The sequence below is a fragment of the Phytophthora infestans genome, genomic scaffold (assembly GCF_000142945.1).
Source record: "Phytophthora infestans T30-4 supercont1.34 genomic scaffold, whole genome shotgun sequence".
NCBI lineage: Eukaryota > Oomycota > Peronosporomycetes > Peronosporales > Peronosporaceae > Phytophthora > Phytophthora infestans.
Window position 1 is genome coordinate 765,527 of NW_003303725.1, and position 22,913 is coordinate 788,439.

Consider the following 22,913-nt stretch of genomic DNA (forward strand, 5'->3'; position numbering starts at 1 on the left):
ATCGCCCTTTGCACTTAATTTAAGGCTATTTTGGTGAAGTTATCGCCGATTATCCAAAGATAATAATTTATTTTGGATTAGCTAGCCCCATCATTTTCTGCCGCTATAATAGTAGAAGCGGACGTCTGCGGGAATGCGGTCGATAGAAAGCTGGCTGGACTGGAGGGCCATGGCGTCTGCAGGGAAGGCTGCAAAAAGCAGAATGAGAGCTGGCTGGTGGTGGAGCGGTCAAATTCGCGCCCATTTTGAAGGCGCGAACGCTGCTGGCCACTCGATGGGCATCTGAGCTCGCGCCAAAAGACTTGACGCGCAAACACTGCGACCTTTGGGAACCGACTTTAAAGGGATCGCCGAAATCGCTGGAAAATATGTACCGCAGCTCCCAGCGTTGCCGCAATATGTATTGCAATACCCCAGAGCGCTTGCAATAAAGTATTTCTCAGTATTGCAAACCGTACCAATACCTGCAATGTATTTTTGGCCATCACTGCTTCGTGAGTATGAAAATCGCTGATCATGCGGGTACCGTGCTCACCTTTCGCCACAACATCAATTGGATTGACTAATAGCTCGGACCAGAGTCGTAGCACGTGTTCGTCGAGCACTAAATATTGACCTTGGCAGTGGACTTTCCGAATATGCGGCGTATGGCAGCTGCGTGATTGATGGGGTTCTTGTGGTTGGGAGGTCGGTGCAACTGAGCACGAGACTTGGAGCTAGTCCATCGTGACCGGACAGCGTCTCGAGCGATGTCATTCCACTCCACGAACACGTCGTGGCTTGACGAACCAGGCTGTACTGGAAGCTCGTAAAGTGCTCTTTTTTTGGTCTTCCGTCGTCGTCGGATTAACCACGAAAGAGGCGCAAAAATACTGGGAATGCCAATTGAGACTAAATAGCGAGGTCAGACATAAATATGACCAAATTGGTGTCGATTGCGACGTCACCGTCGTTGAAAGGCGGCATTTTGAGACCAAACGCCGCTGCAAACTCGCATAAGCTGCGGAGATGATCAATTTCTGATACGTCCCCGAGGCATTCGAGCAAGTTTAGTGGAGCTGGCAACGATGAAGAGCTAAAATGCTTACACGTGCTGGTGGCCGTACCGGCGAAAACACAACCTCGGGCCGTGTTCGTTGAGCACATAATACGTATTATCTAGCCCATAATACGTATTTTGGCGAACGAACGCGACCATTCATAATACGTATTATCTCCGCTTAATATGCGTTTTTTCAGAATAGCTGTTTTGGTAATCTAAAGAAGACATACTATGATTATGTGCTGAAGGGTCGCTCTTGTGTTGAAGGGTCGCTGTGGCCTGCTCTTTCGGTATCGGTTTCCTACTAGGGGTGCCTCTTGAATGTCCGTTACTATGATCATTCACTCTCAGAACACTTACATCAATCGAACACGCATCAACTGAACTGAAACTATGTTCGAACCATATCTGACTCTCGGCTACTCGGCTATATACCTTCTTCGTTCCACCAGGGGCCTTCTCCAATCCAAACGCCACTCTTAACTTCTTCTTCCATTGCCAGAGCTCAGCGCCGCCACGGGTCAGACTCCAGTCGGACAGGATGAGGCTGTTTGGTCGGCTGTTGCACCGATAGCCCATCGCCTTCAGCAGCAACACAGTTTGCCGACCCCCAGATCACCTGTCTCATCTCAGCAAAGGACTCGGCTACGACTGCGTGGAACTGCTAAGGCGATCTACGGTCTCAAGCAAGCTTCTCGAGTATGGAACGAGACCTTCGACGAGTATGTCAGTATGCGTTTTACAATAATATGCATTATCGGCGAACACGGCCTTGGACATCTCGAGCGTCATTCGCCCTTCATGTGAAATAGGCTCTTGTAACGTTAGGGAGCTCTTGATGCTTAAAGAGAACTCGCTAGTTATCGAAAACACCCGCCTTGACCATTGCCTGTACAACTCATGACCGATATTGATTTCATACACAGCTGATGGGCGAAACCCCACGCGGCCGGGCTCATCGTCACTTTTGCCGTCGTGGTCGCAGTCGAACTGGTTCAATCTTGGGTGTGAAAGCTGCTGAGCATCACCACTGGAGCGGTTTCGTTTCCCCAGAGCTCAATTCAGCCGTCTAATCTTCTGAACGTCATCACCTACGGATATACTAAACAGACTGAGTAGATCACCCACCCGCCTTGACGCCGTCTCGACATCTCCTTGTAGTGAAGGCTGAGGGTCATAATAAAGATGAAATGTATTCTTCTTGTGCTTTCCCCTCCTCCATATCGTCCAGGATGTGCTGCCGGCGGACAGACACCATTGTCAGGTCGTGGGGATGCAGTGGTCAACTCGTTTTCCACAAATGGTACGGATGGTGTTGCTTTGGTCGACGCCATTACGTCACCTCTGCGCTTGCGGCAAGATTTATCGCACTGTTTTGCTGGAGCAATACTTCGTTTGAATTTCGAATCATGTCGAAAGTAGTCGCGTCGATCTGAAGAGCGTACGATACAAGGATGGCCTTGATGACACGCGCAGGTTCCGAAAAAGGTGGCACAGATACGGTATATCCGGCAGCTAGCACACTTAGTCATGTTCCGTCCAAGCTGACTTCATAATGCAAGACGACTCCATAGGCCCACTGACCAGCACAGGGTCCAGTTTGTGAAAAAAAGTGCTACTACATGAGCTATGTTGCTTCCTGGCCATATGCGGGCTTCAGCTGCGTCCACAGCATGGATATACATTTTGGAGACTGGCATCACCAGTTGGTGAAAAATGCTACCACATGAGCTATGTTGCTTCCTGGCCATATACGGGCTTCGGCTGCGTCCAGCATGGATATTCGTTTTGGAGACTGACATCACCAGCCCTGGTCCATCATCCCCAATGTCGGGCCCCACAACACAAGCGATCGCGTCGTCCCCGTCCACGCTGCGCAGACGGACGTAACAGAGCTCCATCAACTCGGAGACATGAACAGGACCAATAACGGCGAGTGGAGTTTGAACTTGACGACTTGAAACCATGTCTGAAGACACTGGAGAGGAGTGTCCAGAGGTTGAGGCGTGAAGTGGGCGGACTTGAGGACAGGAAAGGACGTTTGCAGCACTTAATGCAAGTCGCAAAGTGATAGCTGGTGACCGAAGAGCTCGATCGTGCCTAGCAAAAGTGATTTATGCCTATGGATGTTACCGCCTATCGGAAAACCGATTTTCCTCAACGGATTGATCCCCACTTCCTTCGGGATTTGAGCCGCCGTCGCAAAAGCATAAGAAAACTGACTCCATCGATTCTGTCAGATTTACAGTCGCGCAGATCCTCGTTCCGACCACCATGCATCGCAGCCCTTGTACAGCTGAGACAACAAGCAAATGGATGCAGCGGCATAATACCACAGAGTCAAATATGTCAGCGGCGAAATTTGCAAATTTAGCTGAAGTTCTCGCCTTAACATATTCCTAACACCCCGTCTCCCCCCTTTCGTAAAATTGGTCACTTCTGGAGCATCGCATGAAACAACAACACATCTTTGGCGCAGACGCTCTGTAGATAGTTTTCCCGATGACCACTTTGATGTAAATGATCTTCTGCGCTAACCGTGATGAGGTACCTAAAGGTACCAGCGGCACATCAATGCGTCGTAGTCATGCTAGAACGATCTCGAAGATACCTGTCTGTCAAAATGATACCGGTACTTGAAAGAAACTGAGCTTTTTTCGATACATGAGAAATTATACTCTTTTTCACAGAATATAATTTCTCACGTGTAAAAAAAAACAAGAAAAAATAGAAACTCTTAGGAATATAATAAATGAGCCTGATCAATCAATACCCTGCTTATCTTGAAACGCACTAATTTAAATATAGTTGCTGCCCATGTTGAAGAAGAGTCCTCCTTCGCCATTGCGACACGATGGCGGTGACCACAAATCTTCACACAAACTGCAATGCTTCTCGGTAGCGTGCCTCGGTAAAGTACTCTTCATGCAGTACTTCATTTGAATCAAGCCAACCCGGTGTGTGTATGTGTCCAGACATGCCTCATCTCGAATTTGGCGACAAGATCGTGCTACCACCGGTAAAGTAATCTTTTAGAAACTGCAGAAGTGTACGTCTGCTGACTCGAAATGAATAGAAAATCTTACTCGAGCTACAATGCTTGAAGATCCCGACTCCTCTGCTGTTCATGGTAAAACCTAGACATTTTGCAGACATAAAATTAGTGAAAGAGCTTACGGTGTTTTGAACTCGATAGGTTCGATCTGCATCCCAAGATTTGCACTTCGAGCGATATCCGGATGTGTGCACTCGTCAATACTGCTCTGTCCAGGAATTTAGCGCCCCGGATGGACAAGTGTTCCTCCCGTACTGGCTTATGCAGAACTTACGTGTACCAGAAGGTGACTGGGTAGTGGTAACCAGTGTTGTCAACCTTCCTCGTGGTATCTATTGTCGTTTCCAGCCAGAGAGCACAAGTTTTCTCGACCTCGCTGCGGAGATTGGCCCCAAGGTAAATAACAATTAATACTAAAAAATAATATCAACTTTTAACTAAACTCTCTCATAGCTGTTGATGGAGACAGCACTGCGAAGATACTCCGTTTTGAGCATGGGCTCTACCATTGTGATTGAATACGGCACCGTACGGTATCACGTCCAAGTAGCCGAGCTAAAACCTGCACCGGTAGTATCTTTGTGTGGCGACGTGGATCTAGAGACAGACTTCATGCCTCCAGAGGTGAACTCTCTGATATTTTTATCATGATAATTTATGATAGTCTAACTAATTCCTTGATGTTCCGTTTAGGGATCTGACCCCATGAGACCGTCAACAGCAAAATCGTCGACTTCAAGTGAAAGAACATGGGACAGTTTAGCTGATCCGGTCGATACGACAGCATCTCCGAAAGATGCTCCGACCTGTGTAACTGGTTACGGAAGAAGGTTGCGAGATGGAGGATACGTGGAGAACGTATCTACTGTATCAGCTGAAGAACCACCTCGCAGAATTCCCCTGAGCTTGCAGAAGGCTCAAAAACTTGTTCGAGACAGAAATGCACCAATTCGTGTTGTTGCAGCAGCTTCGGGATTGTCTCTACTAGCGGTACAACTTCGTTCCGCACAAAGAGCTTTCTCGACACCCGGTTACACTCTTGGGATGGGTACACAGTCACACTACTTACGAGGTTCAGTGGATACAACTACCGTGCTTAGTGACACTTCAGGTGGCAAACAGGTTGCCAATTCTCGCGCTTCGACAAGTGTCCACACGTGTAAATTATGTTTGGCTGAAGTATCGTCGTTAAACATGGAGCTACACACTCTACGTTGTGCCAAGAATCCGACGTACCACAAGGTACACAGCCATGGAAAAAAAATCATCTGATAACGTAGCTCACATTCTTATCATCTGTTGCAGTTCCAATGCACGATATGTAACGAGAAGATCTTGTGCGCACAAGAAAGCAAACATCGACACTGTCCAGACTGCTTTGACCTGTTTGACAGCGATAAAACACTACAAGATCATCAACGTGACGAGCACATTACCTCCTGTAAGTGTACACTATGTCATGCGTTTTTCACGCGTATAGAGCTGCAGAAACACTTGGACAATCGTCAATGCGACCACGCGTTAATACCTGTACGTACATATTATTTTAGTATTCTCTCGATGACTGACGAGTTAATGGTTGCTGACTGTAGTGCTCTTTATGCGGCTTGGCATTTAAGAAGAAGGATATCGCGCACCATTTTCACGCATGTTCCAGTCGAACCGAGCGCTGCGATGTAAGTAAAATATGTAGCGCGAACGCTCTGGATGATTGACAGACGTTGTTGTTTCAGGAATGCATGACTTACGTCAAAATCACGGATTTTGATACACATCGACAGCACTGTGGAGTATTGGAAACACGACAAGAAGTTGCACTGCTGAGCTCCAAGCTTTCAAATCAAAATTCCGTCGAGTGTGTATACTGTTTACAAGATACTTTTCCGGACGTTGCAGCTGTGGAGTACCACGTTCTACATACATGTCGTATTGCCAAGTCTTTCACCACTTTCGAGCACACAAGAACGAATCAAGATCCTGACGTACCTGTGCTTGAGGTAGCTGATAGCGATGCAATAGTCCAGCCACTTCTTGCTCAAGGTCGTATGCGCCGTAAAGGTGACACCAGTGCTCTCCGTAGTTCGCCACTTTCAAGGTTACGATGTACGCCGCCTAGCAACAATGACCGACGTACCCCTCCACCATCACCGACTTTTCTACTACCAACACGAATGGCACAGCAAGGCAATAAACTACGAACACCTAAGTCCAAGGCTAGACTGAATCCGCAGCTTCGATCGCTACCACAACAAGTAACTAAGGTAGTCGCACTCGATAGAACTGGTCTGCCGGTGGCAGATTTGTGCATCTCCAGTGTTCGTGGCACATCGCATCGCGCATTGGCTGCCCCACCTCGCTTACAAGCCACTACTCGAGTCAGACGACGGCCTGCCACAAAGCTCCCTCCTTCAGCTCGTCTGGACAAGTTATCATGACACAGATTGGGGTACACGTTGAAGTTCAGGGTACATTCAAAAGGTTACAGTTGCAATTCTCTTCCAATCATATGCGCGCTCCTTCCTATTCGTCCAAATCATATTTTGGCGGGAGAGAATTCACCCCTCCCCCTTTTCTTACAAAACTAAAGTGTTGCGTCCTCGTGTCATCCTGCCCGCTGCCTTTTCGCGCCAAAAACCTCCAACGCCGACACCAACCAAAAAGCGTAGCTAACAGTCGGCAATTTGCTTCGTCAGGTTCAGACACAGGCTCTCTCCTAGCTCCCCTCTCTTTAGACACATTACGCAATCATGTTCGAGGCACGACTCCCCCAAGGCCGCATCGTCAAGCTCATTGTGGAGGCCATGAAGGACCTCATCTCGGAGGGCAACATCGACTGCACCAAGTCAGGTCTGGCGCTGCAGTCCATGGATGGCTCGCACGTTTCCCTAGTGTCGCTTCTGCTGCGTGCCGAGGGCTTCGAGCACTACCGTTGCGACCGCAACATCTCGCTGGGTGTACAGACGGCGTCGCTGTCCAAGATCCTCAAGTGCTCGGGCAATGACGACGCTCTGTCGCTTTCTGCCGAGGACAACGGCGATGCGCTCAACATCATGTTCGAGGCCACTTGTACGTTGTCAAATTATTTGCCGCAAAAGTTGCTTTTGGCAATGATGACTAATCTTCTGCAATTTTTTTTTTGCAGCCGGCGATCGTGTCTCGGACTTTTCGCTCAAGTTGATGGACATTGACAGTGAACACTTGGGTATCCCAGGCACTGAGTATGTTGCAACGGTCCGTATGCCCGCTGGCGAGTTTCAGCGTATCTGCCGCGACCTGCAGACGATGGGTGACACGTGCACAATTGCCGTTGGCAAGGAGGGCGTCAAATTCTCGGTCTCGGGTGACCTTGGTGCCGGTAACATCACGCTCAAGAACAACACGGCCGCCGAGAAGGAGAGCGACCGCGTCATCATCACCATGGAGGAGCCTGTGGAGCTTACGTTCGCGCTCCGATATTTAAATATGTTCGCCAAGGCCACGCCTTTGTCCGAGACCGTGACGCTTAGCATGTCGCCCGGCATTCCCGTCGTCGTCGAGTACGCCATTGGCGACATGGGCTACATGCGCTTCTACCTTGCCCCGAAGGTCGAGGAGGACGACTAAGCATTAGGGATGAAGGCTGGGGGGTTGATCATTTTAGACCCCGCCACATTTGCTTTTTTGTTTTAGTGCATAGAAATCTGCTGGCAAGATGCCATAGTTGCCGCAGAAGATTTGGCATCATAAGTCAAATGGAATACGAGATTATTTCCACAAGATGCAAGTGATGTCGCATTTTATTTTGCTTTTAATTTTTGGTTGTTAATTTGTTGCCTATGTTGCAATCTTTTGCGTCTACTTGAAGGTAATTTGTCGTAAAGTTAAATGACATTTTTCCGAACATGATGCAGTTGAGACGCTCTAAGCTATGTGGGCTACTTGCTCCACGACTGGAGGTTCGAGTACGTGACGTAGAAGAACGTGAGCAAGCCCACGACGATCACGAACGAGTCGACAATCTTGTCCATCCACGACGAGTTGGGGTTCAACTTCATGTAGAACAGCGGTGGATACACCAAACTCAACGGAACTGGTCACAAATTGAAACAAATAAGTAAAAGTGAGGCAACTTCAACAATCAGCAAATAAAAACTTCGAAATAATCACAAAGCTTACCACAGCAAAAAGCACCGACGATAGACACGAAGAGATCGAGACGATCTTGACCGAAGTACGCGATGCAAATGGTAGCAAGCACAGCCACAGCTCGGAAACAGTTCTTTGCCACCTTCTGACCCGACGCACGTCGGGGGAAACCCAACATTTCCTCCATGATTTTCACAGCAGGGAACAGGAACAAAGGATACGACAAAAGTTGTGCAAACGCGTATCCGAACTGCACCGAGCTGGACCAGCCATTACGTGGCAGACTGGACGTGACCATAGGTGTAATGCCACTACCAAACGTAATATAGTTGAAGCCAGCAAAGAACGAGTAGAAGAAGAGCAAACCGACCACTGTCCAAGAAAGCAAACGTGGAAAACGTTTCTGACGCGCCTGATTCAACGAACTTTGTGTAGGCAACACCAAGCCAATCCCCTCAAATGTAAAAATTGAAGTTCCAATAAAAACCGGATAATCATTCTGGTTGAAAAGCACCACGTCCTTTGCAGGTCCTTGAGTTGCCAATTGCCAAAAGCTGTTGCCCAAGATGAAGGCCAAACCGTACAAGATAAACACATCAGCGATGAGGTTGCTGATGGAAAAGTAGCTGATGTATCGGATCCAAGACAGCGGAATGTACACAGCAATTTGCAACAAGATAAGCAGAGACGTATCCACACGGTAGCCCCAGAAATCCAGCACTTCAGCCATGTTTTGAGCCACGAAAATCACATACGTGCAGCAGAAGCCTGCTTGCATCATGATGATTGACACTTGCACCATCCTGCGGCCCCATGAACCATAAGCCTTAAACCCGACATGACCGTACGTGCCACCGACCAGCTCTCGGCACTGCAACAAGCGCAACATTGCGTATAGAGTCAACGCCGCCACGAAGGTCAAACATAGAGGCGAGAAGAGAATGCCACCACTACGGAATCCATCGGGTAGAAACAAGATTCCCGTCCCCACAAACGACTTGAGCAAAGTCAGTAAGGCATGCCACAACGTTGTTGTTTTGTCACTATCTTTCGACTTCGGTGGGGTCGACTGCGTCTGGATTAGCTCCGTTTTCTCCGTCGGTGTTCCCAATCTGCAAGGACACAAATCACAAAATTGCACAAATCAGATAACGCGACAAAATGAGCAAAACATTGGCAAAGTTGACTCACTCTCGGGGCCTTAGACGATGTGCTGGCAGAGTCATTGGCGGCGGTGTCATTAGCAGACTACGTACACGGTCCTCGACGTTCATCTCGTCGTATTCGTCATTGTCTTGACTCAAGATGTTGCCAATGAACGGGTCGTAGACGCTGTTGATGCGGTCGATGATCTGGTCACGCAGCGCTTTGGACACAACAGGTCGGGGAGCTGTTTGAACGTGGTGACGGCGGAATCCACCGGGTACAGCGATGTCCAGCGCTTTGGGCGTAGAGGAGTCCGTGAAACCGGGCTCAGATTCTCGTCGACCCGTGATTTGAGGCGACGAAGCGCGCATGGCCTTATGTTGGTCCCATACAGAGTCTGTCATGGGGTTTGTGGGGATAGCGACGCGTGTACTTGATGGGTGAAGACGCGGCTTGCACGAGAAGAGAGAGGAAACGCAGTGCAAGAAGGCAAGTGATGGACAAAGCACACAGCTGACGCACAAGCGAAGCAACGGAGATGTGAGCGCTGACGATCTGATTCTCTCTCTTCCACCACAAAATGGCAAATGGCGGCCGGTGGTGAACGTGCATCGTCGTAACGGGTAGCTGACCTTTGATATTTAATAATGACACTAACGTTTTCTGACTTGGTCTTAAGAACAGATCGCTGCTTCCTTTCATAATATATTTACCCTTTCTAAATGATGGAGTAAAAAAAAAAACGCTACTTCATAGGCAGAAACGGGACTGCTTTCAGACTTGTGTTAAGAACACCATATTATGTACTCCACCTACCACTTCCAATCCAAGGACACCATGGAGGCGCTCGGTGCGTACGCATCCAGCGAAGATGAGACCCCCCCACACTCGACATCACCGCGCTCTACCGATGCACCATCCCTCTCGCTACCCGTAGTCAACTCTGCGCCATTTGTCGCGCATTCAGACAGCCAGGATCAGGCCAACAAGACAGCGTTTCTATCGGCTGGATCACAACGCCGATTGGCCGTGAATCTGCCCGTAGAGTCGACTCTAGCGCCATTTATGGGCCCTCAAAGCGGCGATTCAACAGAGTTGGCACTAATGGATCCTTTACGTGCCGGTAGTGGCAAGGAAGTGGTCACAGGTGTCGTGGAGCAGGCAGACATGGAAGACTATAGCTTCGAGGCGCAATACCACACTTTCAACGAGACTTTAAGCCGCAATATCCCGAGAAACAGAGTCAAAGGGGCCCCTCCATCCGCCCCAGCACTCCCAGGAGAGATTATCCCCGACAATATCGTCGCCCCGGACGAGGAAGACGTGTTCACTAGACGCAACGCCAAGAAGAGGAAGAACCAGATTATTTCCAAGGAACGAGCAGCAGCTGAGGACTTTGGAGACGAAAACTCGGACGGTATTTGGGCTCCATACAAGGACAAGAATAAACACTTCACCGATGCTGAGCTAGACATCATGAACGAACAGCAGAAGGCACTGAGGGAAGAACACCAAGAAGCCAAGAGACGTAAGGCCGAAGCGAAGTCAGAAGTGGATGAGGAGATGGACTTTGACCGGATGGTAGAGAGGAAGACGTCGCACTTGTTGCCAGCCAGATTGAAGGCTGGCCAGACAGCATTGGAAGGCAAGTCGACGTTCTTAGGAGATCAGGAGTACGACTACCAGGGACGTGCGTGGGTGGAGCCTCCACGCTCTCTGAAACCCGACGACGGAGACCACCAGGTGTTCCTACCCAAACGGTGTGTACACAAGTGGACGGGACACACCAAGGGCGTCCAAGCTATCGAGCTGTTCCCCAAGTTTGGTCACTTGTTGCTTTCTGGCAGTATGGACAACACTGTGCGTATCTGGGACGTATACAACGAACGCAAGTGCCAACGTGTATACGAAGGCCACTCAGCTGCTGTTCGTGGTATAAATTTTAGCAATGATGGCAAACAGTTTTTGAGTTGCAGCTTCGATCGGTTTATCCAGCTATGGGACACAGAAACGGGACAAGCGGTGCACTCGTTCACAACGCGTCGGGTCCCGTACTGTGTCAAGTTCTACCCGCTCGACAACACGCAGTTTGTAGTGGGCGACTCGAACAATATGGTGGTGCAATTTGACACTCGATCCGGCGAGATCGTGCAGGAGTACAACCACCACTTAAAGGCCGTGAACAGTGTGACGTTCGTGGACGACAACAAGCGCTTTGTGAGTACCTCCGATGACAAGAAGTTGCTGGTGTGGGAGTGGGGTATTCCCGTCCCGATTAAGTACATTTCCGAGCCGGGTATGCACGCGATGCCGGCTGTGACGCTGCATCCGAGCGGTGGCTTCTTTGCCGGCCAATCGCTCAATAACCAGATCGACGTGTACACTGCACGTGACAAGTTCAAAATGAACCGGAAAAAGACGTTCAGGGGTCACCAGAATGCCGGATATGCGTGCCAAATTGGGTTCTCTCCGAATGGGCAATTCGTCATGTCGGGCGATGGCCAAGGTAAACTGGCGTTCTGGGACTGGAAAACGTCCAAGATGCTCCAGAAGCTGCATGCGCACGACCGCGGTCCGACTATGGGGGCCATTTGGCATCCACTCGAGCCCAGCAAGGTCGTCTCGTGCGGTTGGGACGGGCTCATCAAGTACTGGGATTAGAGCTGGTTGCAAAACATGTAGGAAAATTGGAGTTGTCAACTCAATTGCAAATGATTTTACACGTTAAATTCTTATTTTGTCACTGCAACATCATATTTTCATGAATCACATCTCGCAACAGAAATTTGCCGGAAGAGTTCGGCAAGTCGTAGGAAAATCGTGACAATTTTGCATCTGGATGCGACGTTGAAGTGGCCAGATTGCAGGAAAACGGGAATAAATGATAAACCATGTTTCTATTTTGCGCAGTGTCCATGGGGCGTACTAAGTTCTAACTATCCCTACGAAGTGTGCCTCCAAGAATTGACATGCAATGGCGTAACTGCGGTAGCATGCATGTGCGTGGCGAATGGGGGCTTAGGAGTGTTAATCCTTGTTGGTTCTTGGTCTTGCCGTCGGGTGCATTTGTGGTTCATGTAGTTGCTTGTTTTTTACTGTTGAATCTTGAAAAAAAAATCGTCAGAGGACGAACGCGGTGTGTGTCTGTACTACTGGAGTCTGCACCATTGCAGCCTCAAGGATAAAGTCGATTTCCTCCTCGGACATGGGCAGCGGGTCAAAATCGCTTAGCATGGCCGCAAAGTTGGCGAACTCTGCTTGTTGGACCGGAGCCATGCCGTAAAATTGGCACTGGCTCACTGGCCCAGGCATGAAGCACCCGTGAAAGTCCATGGGGTCCACGCCTCTTCTTGCCGACTGTGTAGGGATTAAGGTCATCTGCGGGTCCGCCACTGAACAGGGTGACGCTGCCGCGTTGCGTTTCTTCTGGTCACGTCGACGCTTCAACGAGCGCGCTTCCTTGACCGACGAGCGCAGGCCGCGCTTTCGACGAGCGATCTTCTCGCGGTATTTCTGTGCGTGGGTCATGGTCTGACGGGTGGTACGGGTACCCACATGTGCTGCGATCTCCTTCCACGGTCCCGAAGGGAACAGCTCGAGACCTTCGAGGAAGCGGTTGTGCTCCTCTGCCGTCCATGCGCGGCCATTGGTGTTGGAAGGCGACATTTTCTCTCCGTCTGACGAGCTGGAGGGCGAAGGCGGCGTATCCGACGGTAGACGGATGAGCTCGCTGCCACTGCCTGCATTGGAGCTAGGCTTGAACAATTGGCTCTTGACGTCGGCGGTGATGGCCATTGGCAAAATGAGCTGTAGGTTGCGTTTGACTCGGGAGCCGCAGATTTGAGAATGAGGTAGGAGTTGCAGTTTGTTTGCCCCACGACAAAGTGTTGCAGGCTACATGTATTGTGTTTTTTTGCGTAAGGTGAGATGGGCCTTACATGTAGTCTACGTGCTCTCTAGTCTAGCCACACAGATGGGGAAGTCGAGCAGTCGGAAAACGACCTTCCAATGGAACCATGGAAGTTCCATGGTTTCCCCTACAGAAAATCCATCCTCGGATATTTTCAACGGCATAACCCTATTTAAGTACATTCGATGTAAAACGTGGAAGAGTTCGGGACTAGCTACTGTCTAGCTTTCTCTTCATGGCGTTTACCAAGCATGTTATGTTAGCAGCTATTCATTGCCTTGGTGATCCTATGCCTGAAATGCGCTCCATGTAGTGCTGGTCAGGTCTGCAACGAGTTAAGAAAAATCTAACTGATGGCCAACGCACTTGACGAAATATACTTAGACAAGATAGCTCAACGGAATTGTGAAGTGAAGGTTCCGACAAGTTACAGAAGGAATAATCAACTTTCAATTCAGCTGAGCTCTCCACGGTGGACAGCCAAAGCTATCGGCTATTTGAAGACAACCAGCCATCGCTACGTGTTGTGAAGCTATTGAAACAGAATCCAGCGTTGCTCCACCGGACTGCGGCCGCCGACATGGGACGCGTCGAGTGTCTTATCGCGGTGAATTTCTTCCGCGGAGAGTCAGTTGGGGCCAGCGGTGCAACACTGGCGCCTGTAGAGGTCGGCCCTGCAACGATAACGGCTGCAATACAATGTATCTTTCGACCCAGTGTTTTTTTTAAGCTGGACGGATCAGCAGGCAGCTGGTGCTACAGCAACAGCACACTTTTGCTGGTGACTCACGGCGGTTCGGCCGAAGTTGTCGTTGCCACTGTAACAGCAATGTTGTTACTTGTGCTAGTGCAGAGAGCGCCACGTAGTTATCGTGTGTTTGTGACTTTCGACGGATGCGAATCTTTAGTCGATCCAGCTTTCTGGCTTCTGGGTTTTCAGCGTCCCTCCAAGATCGACGCTCTTCAAGTGACTTTTGCAAATCCCTTGAAAATGCTCATCCTTTCAGCACTACTGCAGCACCACAAGTGCCTAAGGTTGAAATATTCAGCTCTAGTTATCTGTTCGGCGCGGTGACGATCAACGCATGCTTACTGAGCTCGAATGTGAGTGACCGACCCCATACTTGATCGGATCTACTCGTTTGTCGCATTGTCAACAGAATCGCACGCCACGGTGAACAATACTCACTGAGCTAAGTCTTTTTGTATTACTTGCACGTGCTAGCAACGCCAACTGCTTCGAGATTTGGTGACTACGGGCACTTGTAACTCATTATTGGACTCTACTCTACCTTCACGGCCGATCCACGTGTGAACACGCATTGGCTAACGACGAGAAAGTTTCTGCGTTTCGAGCTGCTGTAACTCGTCGCCACGCCTCTTAAACTCACAAATGGTTTCTTGCTTCATGTATCTGCTCACCGACCACATCAGGCAGAGCGATCGGACGTCCATCGAGGAAATCCCACAGCTCATCTGGCCCGAGCCAGCTATTGTGGACCACCGAGACGATGTCAAGCGGCTCTGTCGTGTCGAGTTGCTGGTTCATCCTAGTATCCGCGCTAGTGTCTGCCTCGGTTATTGAACCCTGAGTGTTGCCGTCCGCACTGTCTACAGTGCTGCTCTCCGCAAGACTTCGCTCGCTTCCACTCATCACACGTGGCGCGTCATCCAGCGCTTCCCGTGGCGACTGGACACCAGGGCCCCCGAAAAAAAAATTGACGACACAGTAATTTCAATAAATAAGCAGACATTATTTATGTTGTCACCCTAAACTAGGCTCGTGCATAATTTATGGTGGCTGCATATTACATACGGTAATTTATGCGTACAGTTTCCTGAAGTTATCTGCAGCAGTCAATCGATCGCCACGAACCAGTCGTTTTGTTGCCGAATCGGCTGATCTCGGCAGACTCATTTCCTTTTCTCTCACTTCCCACTTTAGAAATGATTCTCTTCCTGCGCGAAAATGCTGGTTACTGAGACGCACAAACACTTGACACAGCAACTCGAGCGTAGATACCTGTTATTGATTCAATAAACCTTGGTTATTGCAGCAGTAACTCAATTATTTATTGGTCTTCTAGCTAAAGCATCATAACGTATTGCCAACATACAAGCTAGCTTCGCAATAATTTATCGTGAAGATGCTACTACGATAAATAACAATATCATTTTCGGACCCCCTGCTGGACACTCGGTGATACATCGCACGATCTTGACCTCTCCACCACTCGATTTGTTACACCTGTTGCTGTTGTTACGGTCTCAGCTGGCCTCGTCGCTCGCAACTTTTTCGTAGTGGAGGTAGCACGAGATTCATCAGCACGACGTGGTGGTTCCGTTGCCGGCAGCCCCAACTTGCGTCGCTTGATCTTCTGGCGATATTTCTGTGCATGGCTCATGGTCTGTCGAGTATCGCGGGTGCCGACAACGTTAGCGATCTTTTTCCAGGGCCCCTCTTTGAAAAGCTCCATACCGAGCAGGAATCGTTCGTGCTCGTCTTCTGTCCAGCGTTCTCCTTTCGTCGATTCGGCTGTTCGAGTTGGCACCTGTAGCAACAGTGTTGGAGTCGAAGGATGCTGCTGAAGCGAGTTTGAGATGCATGGAATACAGATGAGATCCTTGGTCTCGTCGTCCAGGAACTCCTGCTGGACGCTTTGTGTGATGGTCATTTATATGTGTCAAAGTTGAGCTGTTCCTGTTGCAGCGATGTAGGGGGGGGGGCTGTTTGCACCTCTTTGACGATTTCAAAAGTGGTCGACGGCATCCTGACGAGATCTTGCTTGGAGACTTAAGATCCCCTCGTCAAGTCGTAGAGGTCAATGCGTCAAATGACCAAGGCATCAAGCATCGCTGATTATTGTTGACTCTTTTCGGTAAGTCAGTTGGATTTTCATCGAAATATCCAGATTTTCAGGTCTCGGAAAACTCAAAGTTTATGTCAACTTCTGTGTAAATCTTGTAAAAGGATTTCACGAAAAGCAACGCAGGGACTTTATACTATTCAATCCAGCTTGCTTCTGTTTTGCAAATTGCAGTATCGACACTGGCGGAGAGTACAATAGAAAGATTAACAAATGGATACTGACTGTAGAAATGCCAATAGCCACGCATTGGTGACCGATGGCTTCATTTAGCCATTCAACGCAAATAAATTACCGTGATGGCCATATCTTCAGGACGAATCCAGCCCTATACGTCTTTTCATTACATTTCCTAGACGGAATGCCTAATAAGTCCACCATCACTCACCATTGGCGCATGACGAGCGCCGTATGACCTTTTCAAAATATCCAATTTCACCTTCCGACGAAGTTTGGCTGCCTGTCACCCACAAATGCCATATTTCGATATAAATTCCAGGTCGTATCATTCAAATTATTCGAAGCAACTAAACCAATTAACAAAAAATGCAGCTACTCGTGCGCCACCGCCACTCGTCGACTTGCCACCTTTCCAACAGTGCAACGACACATTGGACATGTAGATCCACACTGAAGCCAGTGGATGATGCAGTCCTCATGGAAAACATGAGCACACGGTAGCTGTGCCATCCTCTTCTCCGTCTCCTCATCAGACCCACCGACGTTATTATCGCCCAAACAAATACACCACTGTGACGTCTTAACATCACTATTCGAATTCTGTTTCACATCGTTCAATGCCTTTACTGCTCGGGTCAACTTGGCCTCAATGGCCTTGCGCTCCGGTGGGATCTCCAAGAACCGCTCAATCTCGACGAAAACCGCGTTAACACATACAATTTCCTCGAGGAAGTTGCCTTTCAATGCTTCTGGTGCGCCAAGCAACACGTCTAGCTCTACATAAGCCGCTAAAAGTGCTCCCAAATACTCCATAAGTTTGTGTCGTCTCTCTTGAAATAATTGCAATGGTATCGCTCCGAATGTGCTTCCGAGGGAACGCTGGACCTGCTGCTTGTTGCAGTATCGTAAGCACCAGCGCGAAAGCTTCGCCCTGATTGCCACAGCTCACTTGCCGTTCGCTCTTTGTCCCTCGCAGCTTTCAATGAAGCGCACGGAAGTCCGAGTCCCGTTTACGAAGCTTCCACCCCTCTTTAGTGTTTGTGGCACTCCGGAGTTTGAAAATGTATTGCGTGTACGGTGCCGTCACGTCCTGATTATCGAAGATGGTCGTAGGTCGCACGGAGATCGACACAGTCGCCACTTCTGCGCGGCGCGCCTTCAGTAGATACTAACGCTATATTTCGATTACTAACCAATGAAGTGCAAGCTCTAGTTCATTTCAACCAATGACTTGACTTAATTTTACAGTTAATTGACGAGCAAGAATGATGTAGCCATTTTACAGCACGATGGAAGCGCTGTCGTCCATGGAGACGTTGCAGTCGAAGCTAAGCGAACTGATAGTACTAGCGGTCATGTCGTCCTCCATAGTGAATGAGGTAGAGTCGTAAGCCTCGAGAAAAGCTCGGAAGGCGGCGTCCAGCTCACTCACTTTCACCTTATCGAACCAGTTACTCTCAAGCGGAGATATTTGCTGATCAGTCGATTTTAGTGCTGCGTCCAGCGACGTTGGCGACGTTCTGGTCACTGCATCGCAGTCTGTAGCGTTAGTAGTGATCGTGAGTCCTCCGTACAGCTCCGACGTCACGGGCACGGGCTGCCGCGAAGAGGTCAAGAGTCCTCGACGACGACGCTGGATCTTCTGACGGTACTTCTGTGCATGCGTCATGGTCTGGCGCGGCGTGCGGGTGCCCACAAAGGCCGCGATAGCTTTCCAGGGGCCGGACGGGTAGCGCTCTAATCCCTGTAAGAAGCGATCGTGCTCGTCGGTCGTCCATGGCAAACCGTGACGGTGCGGCGTTTGTCGATCTTCCAATTCATTTTTCACTTTAAACTTCGTGGGCTTTGTCAATTTTTTGGGTTTCTTCTGGGGTTTCTTCTTGCTGCTGGGCACATTTGGTGGTCGTGTGAGCGGTAGCCGAATGAGTTGCGGACTCGCAGGCTCAATGTCGACGCTTGGCTTGGTCGTGGCGAAGAGCTCGCCACGGATACGTGTGGAGATGGTCATGCTGGTGACTATGAGGAAGTGAAGGTAGCAGCTATGTGCCCTTGACGGGAAGTTCCGGAATGCGGCATGAAGTACGCCCTTAGACAACACTGTGTCTCCCCCAGGTGATGCGCCAAGTGGCAAGGACAACTTCGAAAGTGATTTACACACAGACGGGCTCCGTGCTGGCGATATGTCCACGAGGCTGAACGGATGGGGCCGAATTTTGGGTTCGCTATGGTGTGTGTGGCTCGGAGCCCGCTAATGACGTGTTACGGAGGCGGTGCGTGGGACCACGAAGAGGCAGCGGACGCACTATGAAAAAATGATTTTCATTGCTGCGACCGCATTCGTTGAGGATGACCGATATGAGACCTGATACAGCCGCGCCAGTCGAGGCCACAGAGACCTTCAAATCAAGCGATGTCGCTGGATGTTCGCTGTATTTTGAACTTGGTGTACCTCAAAGGGTAGCTATTGTGCACTCCGCGATTTGTATTATGTACCAAAGTGTTGCTCTCCTGGTGATGCACTCCAGACGATGGTAGAGACAACAAGAACGCTTCGTCTTTCACTGCCTACTAGGCAATGCCTAGAAGCTTCGAGGTTTTATTGATGGTGTATTTGCTGAACGGACTCGACAATCGTTGTCTGCGATTGATTATTATAGAGCGCTTACCTATCCTATTATATTACCCCGAACGTAAAGCCGGAAGAAGATAATGCTATTAATAAACGAGTCCTAGTCCTATTTGTCCTTAAAGCGCGGTCTACGGTTTAGGACAACAGCTTAATATCGCACCGGTACTACCAGTAGAAGTATTTGACTTGCAGGATAAAGTTTGACATTTAGAACTCGTTTAGGATCGTATTTATTCGACAACCGTGTCTTTCGCCTTTCATATTAATGATACCATGTAATTGGGAAAGCGGGGGTATTGGCGCTGGTGACGCCAACTTGATCAGTCCGTCGTTGTTGCGTGTCTATCCTGTTTACCTTAAACCTTTGTTCTTTACCTTCTCATTTTTTCCCTTACCTGCAAACCAATTTTTCATCAAGAACTGTAATTCCGCCGTTACACACCAGAAGGGTTGTGTCGAGGCGGAGAGCATGGGGCATTTCCGACTTGACACACATCAACGCCAAAGAATTTCTCGGTGAGTTGGGGTCTATCATTGGAGTCCATCTGCTTTGGAACGACAGCGTAGCCGTGGCCATTCCTCACACGGTTGAGAGCAATTACATGTGTCAGTAACTGATCCCTTCATTAAATATCGCAGGATCTGGATGACCACTTCCCATTTTAGCCGACCATTGGTACGAAACCACTTCAGAATTACTAGTATGAAGACTGCGCTGCTACGCGAGGTCGACGTGCAGGTAGCACGAGTGAACCCGCGCGGAGAGTGCTCATCGTCGCCCGAGTATGTCTTTGCCATTCAACCAAGAAATCGCGGCCACCACGACGGACAGATTACTCGTCGACAGGACTTGGATCGCCCCACGACGCTTAATAGACACAAAGTACCAGTGGTGCATGAAGTTCTACGCACCTACAGTGAGTGTCGTACGCTATACAGAGAGCTACTGTGTCTCACCGACTGCAAGAACGTACGGGCGTGCTGTTGCGCTCTAGGATCGTGTCCGTTCTGGTCACTATTCGCTGTGTTAGGCAGCATCGAGTTTCCCAGACGGACACTGTTCAACCACCAGTCCAAGCACGTATTCGCACAGAGGACACAGGCGTTGGATGCAATGATGCGTACGATACTCGCAATACTGCGTGCAAACTACCGCATCCGCCACTTCCGTTCTTACCAGGCCCCGTATGGGGCAGACCGCGTGTGCAAAGTGTTGGTTTCATTGTGTCTCTTTCTAGAACTGGACACAGCGGGTGTGGAGCAGCGTCTACTGGAAGGTGGCGAACGACTCACGTACAAGCTGAATCTGCAGGGCTGGCAGTCTGATCGAATGAATCTGTATTTCGACTACAAAGACAAGAAGAATTACCGCAAATTTGTTGAAGTGCGAGAACACAAATCGATGGAACTACGCCAGTCGGTGGCCTCTTCAGACTACGACGAAATGGAGCCGGTGAGTGACACAACGGACGATGAGGAGGACGAACAGCGTAGGAGCTCTCTACAGCTAGTATGGATCTGAAGGTAGGATCCGTAGACCCAGTAATAAACCTGCATGGATAGAATTTATGAACACAACATTAGTTAAGCTTACCGTCATTCGTCTGTCTATATCTTAATACCAGCGCTTCCTAAAAGCTTTCTTTTAGAAAGAACCAATTATTTTGAATTACAGTATTGGCAAGAAATAAAAAGTTGTCAATGGCTCTAAATCTAGAGCCAAAATAAATTTTGCGCAAACGGCTTTTGATTCTCTAAATAGATGGTAAAATAAATTCCTCAAGGAAAAAAGCAAAAGCAGACAAAAATACATTATCCGTTTGGAAATATGCATTATTTTGCACACAATAATTATTTTGGAGCCTTTCCTAATACGTCCGGATTTATCAGAATGCTTCGATGTAATCGAATACCTGGCATCATTGCGAGGCATTTCGCGGAATGTCTGGCAGCAGCGGCGGGATCTATCCGCATATTTAACTGGGACCATCCGTCGCCATGACCGTGCAGTCGATCGCGTTGATGACAGGCAAGCCATCCATAGTGAAAAAGAAGCACGACCACACAGACCTCACTATGCAATCTCGAGCGACGCGAGCGATTACGAAAGCAATTGTGGCCGCAGGCACAGCAGGCGCGATGGCGACGGCTTGTTGGCTACTAAATCGAATTCTGGACGGTAACAACCACAAGTGCATTGAAGAATTGCCCTCATACATCGAAAACGAGGACAGCGATAGCGACGGGGAATACGATGGAGACTTCGGCGACCCAGACGACAGCTTCACTCAGCTACCCGTCGTCTCCGAGTCCGACGACGAGGTCGCAGAGGACGCCATGGGTTATACGAGCGAGTATTTCACCCCACACTACGACGTCTACATGCTGTCCGTCAGCATCCAGACCTTCGTGGATCCACTTTCAGATGTTCCTTCGAGCGAGTGCCGACTCTGTAGAGCCGCAGAAGCGTTTGAAGACCATGACGCCGCCGGCGATGGCTTCGCTCTAGGCGATAAGCATCGCACGCTGTCATTTACGGATACAGAATGCAGCAGCAGGAGTGTGGCGTCTATAGCTAGTGAGTTTAACGACTTCGACGAGGAAGACGTTGTCCGGACGACGGAACAGTGGTTTTATGTCAGGCTGTAGCCATGATGTAGTTTCTCACACGTCACAGAGAAAATAAAGCGGTTATTTGTTTTTTTGCTAGCTACTACACAGACTATGATTACGAAGTCACTTCTAATCTGCGACCATTTAATTGGAGAAAATTCGTTTTCCCCAATCAAATTGCATATCTTCAATGACACACAATATTGTGTCTGATTGGGCGTAATCAAAAATCGTCGTCAACACTTCAATGCACCACATTTTCCGATTTGCCCTCATCTACCACAATGTCCGCGTTCAACTCTCGTCAAGCAGCCAAGAGCTTCCAAGCTATCGAGACAAACGATGGTGCTGGAGCGCACATACGCCGCTCGATCGGGTCTCCCGTTCTGTACAACTTTGATCCGTTCTTAATTCTAGACGAGTTCCACGTGGGGCTTCCGGGAGGTTTCCCGGATCACCCACATCGCGGCTTCGAGACAGTCACGTACGTGTTCCCAACGTCGAAAGGAGGCATGCGCCATGAGGATTTCATTGGGAATAAAGGGGAATTGCGACCCGGAGACTTGCAATGGATGACGCCCGGCAGAGGCATCATGCACGCAGAGATGCCCTCGAGTACTGAGCCAGCTCACGGCTTGCAGCTCTGGGTGAACCTGCCGAAAGAGAGGAAGATGATCACGCCTCGATACCAAGAAAGCAGTCGCGAGTCCGTACCGCATGCTTTTAATGCTGATAAAAGCATCGAGGCCATTGTGTTCGCTGGACAAGATTTCGGCTACAAGGGACCAGTCGACACAGAAGCTCCAGTGACGTACGTACATTTTCTGTTGAAACCAGGAGCGAGGATGGAGTATTCCATTTCAACCAATCACAATGTGTTTGTGTACGGCTTATCGGGGAGCGGTAAATGTGACAACACACACGTTGTAGCTCATGAAGCCATTGCGATGGAGAAGGAAGGAGACGGCGTGTTGCTAACGGCAGCGGAAGATGAAAACCTTGAAGTGGTGGTGATAACAGGAGAACCTTTGAACGAGCCGGTGCATCAATATGGACCCTTTGTTATGTCTTCAGAAGAGGACATTCACAACACGCTTAGAGACTTCGATCTTCGCGCCAATGGATTCGAAGACGCACACGGATGGAGATCCACCATTGCACCGCGTCGCCGCCATCGCTAGTAATCCGTACACTTCTAAAAAAATAAAAATAACCAGTTTTTTTTGCTGTAAACATTTTTTTTCTTTTATATTTGCCATACTTTATAAGTATAAAAGAACATAGCGACAGGAAAAAAGACTCGACTGGATAAATATAACACAAACTTCATGTCAGAAAGCCCGTTC

The 22,913-nt window shown here is 49.1% G+C and overlaps 8 protein-coding genes across 8 annotated transcripts; 5 read left to right on the plus strand and 3 right to left on the minus strand.

Annotated features, from left to right (window-relative positions):
- Positions 1-4,019: 4,019 nt before the first annotated feature.
- Positions 4,020-6,532, plus strand: PITG_14396 (ubiquitin fusion degradation protein, putative; the record flags this gene model as incomplete). The annotated part of the gene is made up of 6 exons (XM_002898819.1): positions 4,020-4,061; positions 4,119-4,172; positions 4,239-4,493; positions 4,551-4,721; positions 5,403-5,538; positions 6,117-6,532. 6 exons carry the CDS (start codon positions 4,020-4,022, stop codon positions 6,530-6,532), a joined length of 1,074 nt encoding a protein of 357 aa, XP_002898865.1.
- Positions 6,533-6,757: 225 nt separating this feature from the next.
- PITG_14397 (proliferating cell nuclear antigen) lies at positions 6,758-7,853 on the plus strand (the record flags this gene model as incomplete). The annotated part of the gene is made up of 2 exons (XM_002898820.1): positions 6,758-7,163; positions 7,240-7,853. The coding sequence occupies 2 exons, from the start codon at positions 6,845-6,847 to the stop codon at positions 7,698-7,700; spliced, it is 780 nt and encodes a 259-aa protein (XP_002898866.1).
- A 158-nt stretch (positions 7,854-8,011) lies between these two features.
- Positions 8,012-9,772, minus strand: PITG_14398 (vacuolar amino acid transporter, putative; the record flags this gene model as incomplete). The annotated part of the gene is made up of 3 exons (XM_002898821.1): positions 8,012-8,166; positions 8,253-9,334; positions 9,414-9,772. 3 exons carry the CDS (start codon positions 9,770-9,772, stop codon positions 8,012-8,014), a joined length of 1,596 nt encoding a protein of 531 aa, XP_002898867.1.
- Positions 9,773-10,169: 397 nt separating this feature from the next.
- On the plus strand, positions 10,170-12,029 carry PITG_14399 (pre-mRNA-processing factor, putative; the record flags this gene model as incomplete). Its single annotated transcript, XM_002898822.1, has 1 exon — positions 10,170-12,029. One exon carries the CDS (start codon positions 10,170-10,172, stop codon positions 12,027-12,029), a length of 1,860 nt encoding a protein of 619 aa, XP_002898868.1.
- A 247-nt stretch (positions 12,030-12,276) lies between these two features.
- On the minus strand, positions 12,277-13,193 carry PITG_14400 (myb-like DNA-binding protein, putative; the record flags this gene model as incomplete). The annotated part of the gene is made up of 1 exon (XM_002898823.1): positions 12,277-13,193. One exon carries the CDS (start codon positions 13,161-13,163, stop codon positions 12,489-12,491), a length of 675 nt encoding a protein of 224 aa, XP_002898869.1.
- Positions 13,194-14,273: 1,080 nt separating this feature from the next.
- On the minus strand, positions 14,274-18,333 carry PITG_14401 (myb-like DNA-binding protein, putative; the record flags this gene model as incomplete). The annotated part of the gene is made up of 7 exons (XM_002898824.1): positions 14,274-14,290; positions 14,701-14,968; positions 15,525-15,926; positions 16,441-16,473; positions 16,935-17,101; positions 17,319-17,468; positions 17,754-18,333. 7 exons carry the CDS (start codon positions 18,331-18,333, stop codon positions 14,274-14,276), a joined length of 1,617 nt encoding a protein of 538 aa, XP_002898870.1.
- A 1,324-nt stretch (positions 18,334-19,657) lies between these two features.
- PITG_14402 (uncharacterized protein) lies at positions 19,658-20,476 on the plus strand (the record flags this gene model as incomplete). The annotated part of the gene is made up of 2 exons (XM_002898825.1): positions 19,658-20,370; positions 20,449-20,476. 2 exons carry the CDS (start codon positions 19,658-19,660, stop codon positions 20,474-20,476), a joined length of 741 nt encoding a protein of 246 aa, XP_002898871.1.
- Positions 20,477-21,851: 1,375 nt separating this feature from the next.
- Positions 21,852-22,800, plus strand: PITG_14403 (pirin, putative; the record flags this gene model as incomplete). The annotated part of the gene is made up of 1 exon (XM_002898826.1): positions 21,852-22,800. One exon carries the CDS (start codon positions 21,852-21,854, stop codon positions 22,746-22,748), a length of 897 nt encoding a protein of 298 aa, XP_002898872.1.
- Positions 22,801-22,913: the final 113 nt, after the last annotated feature.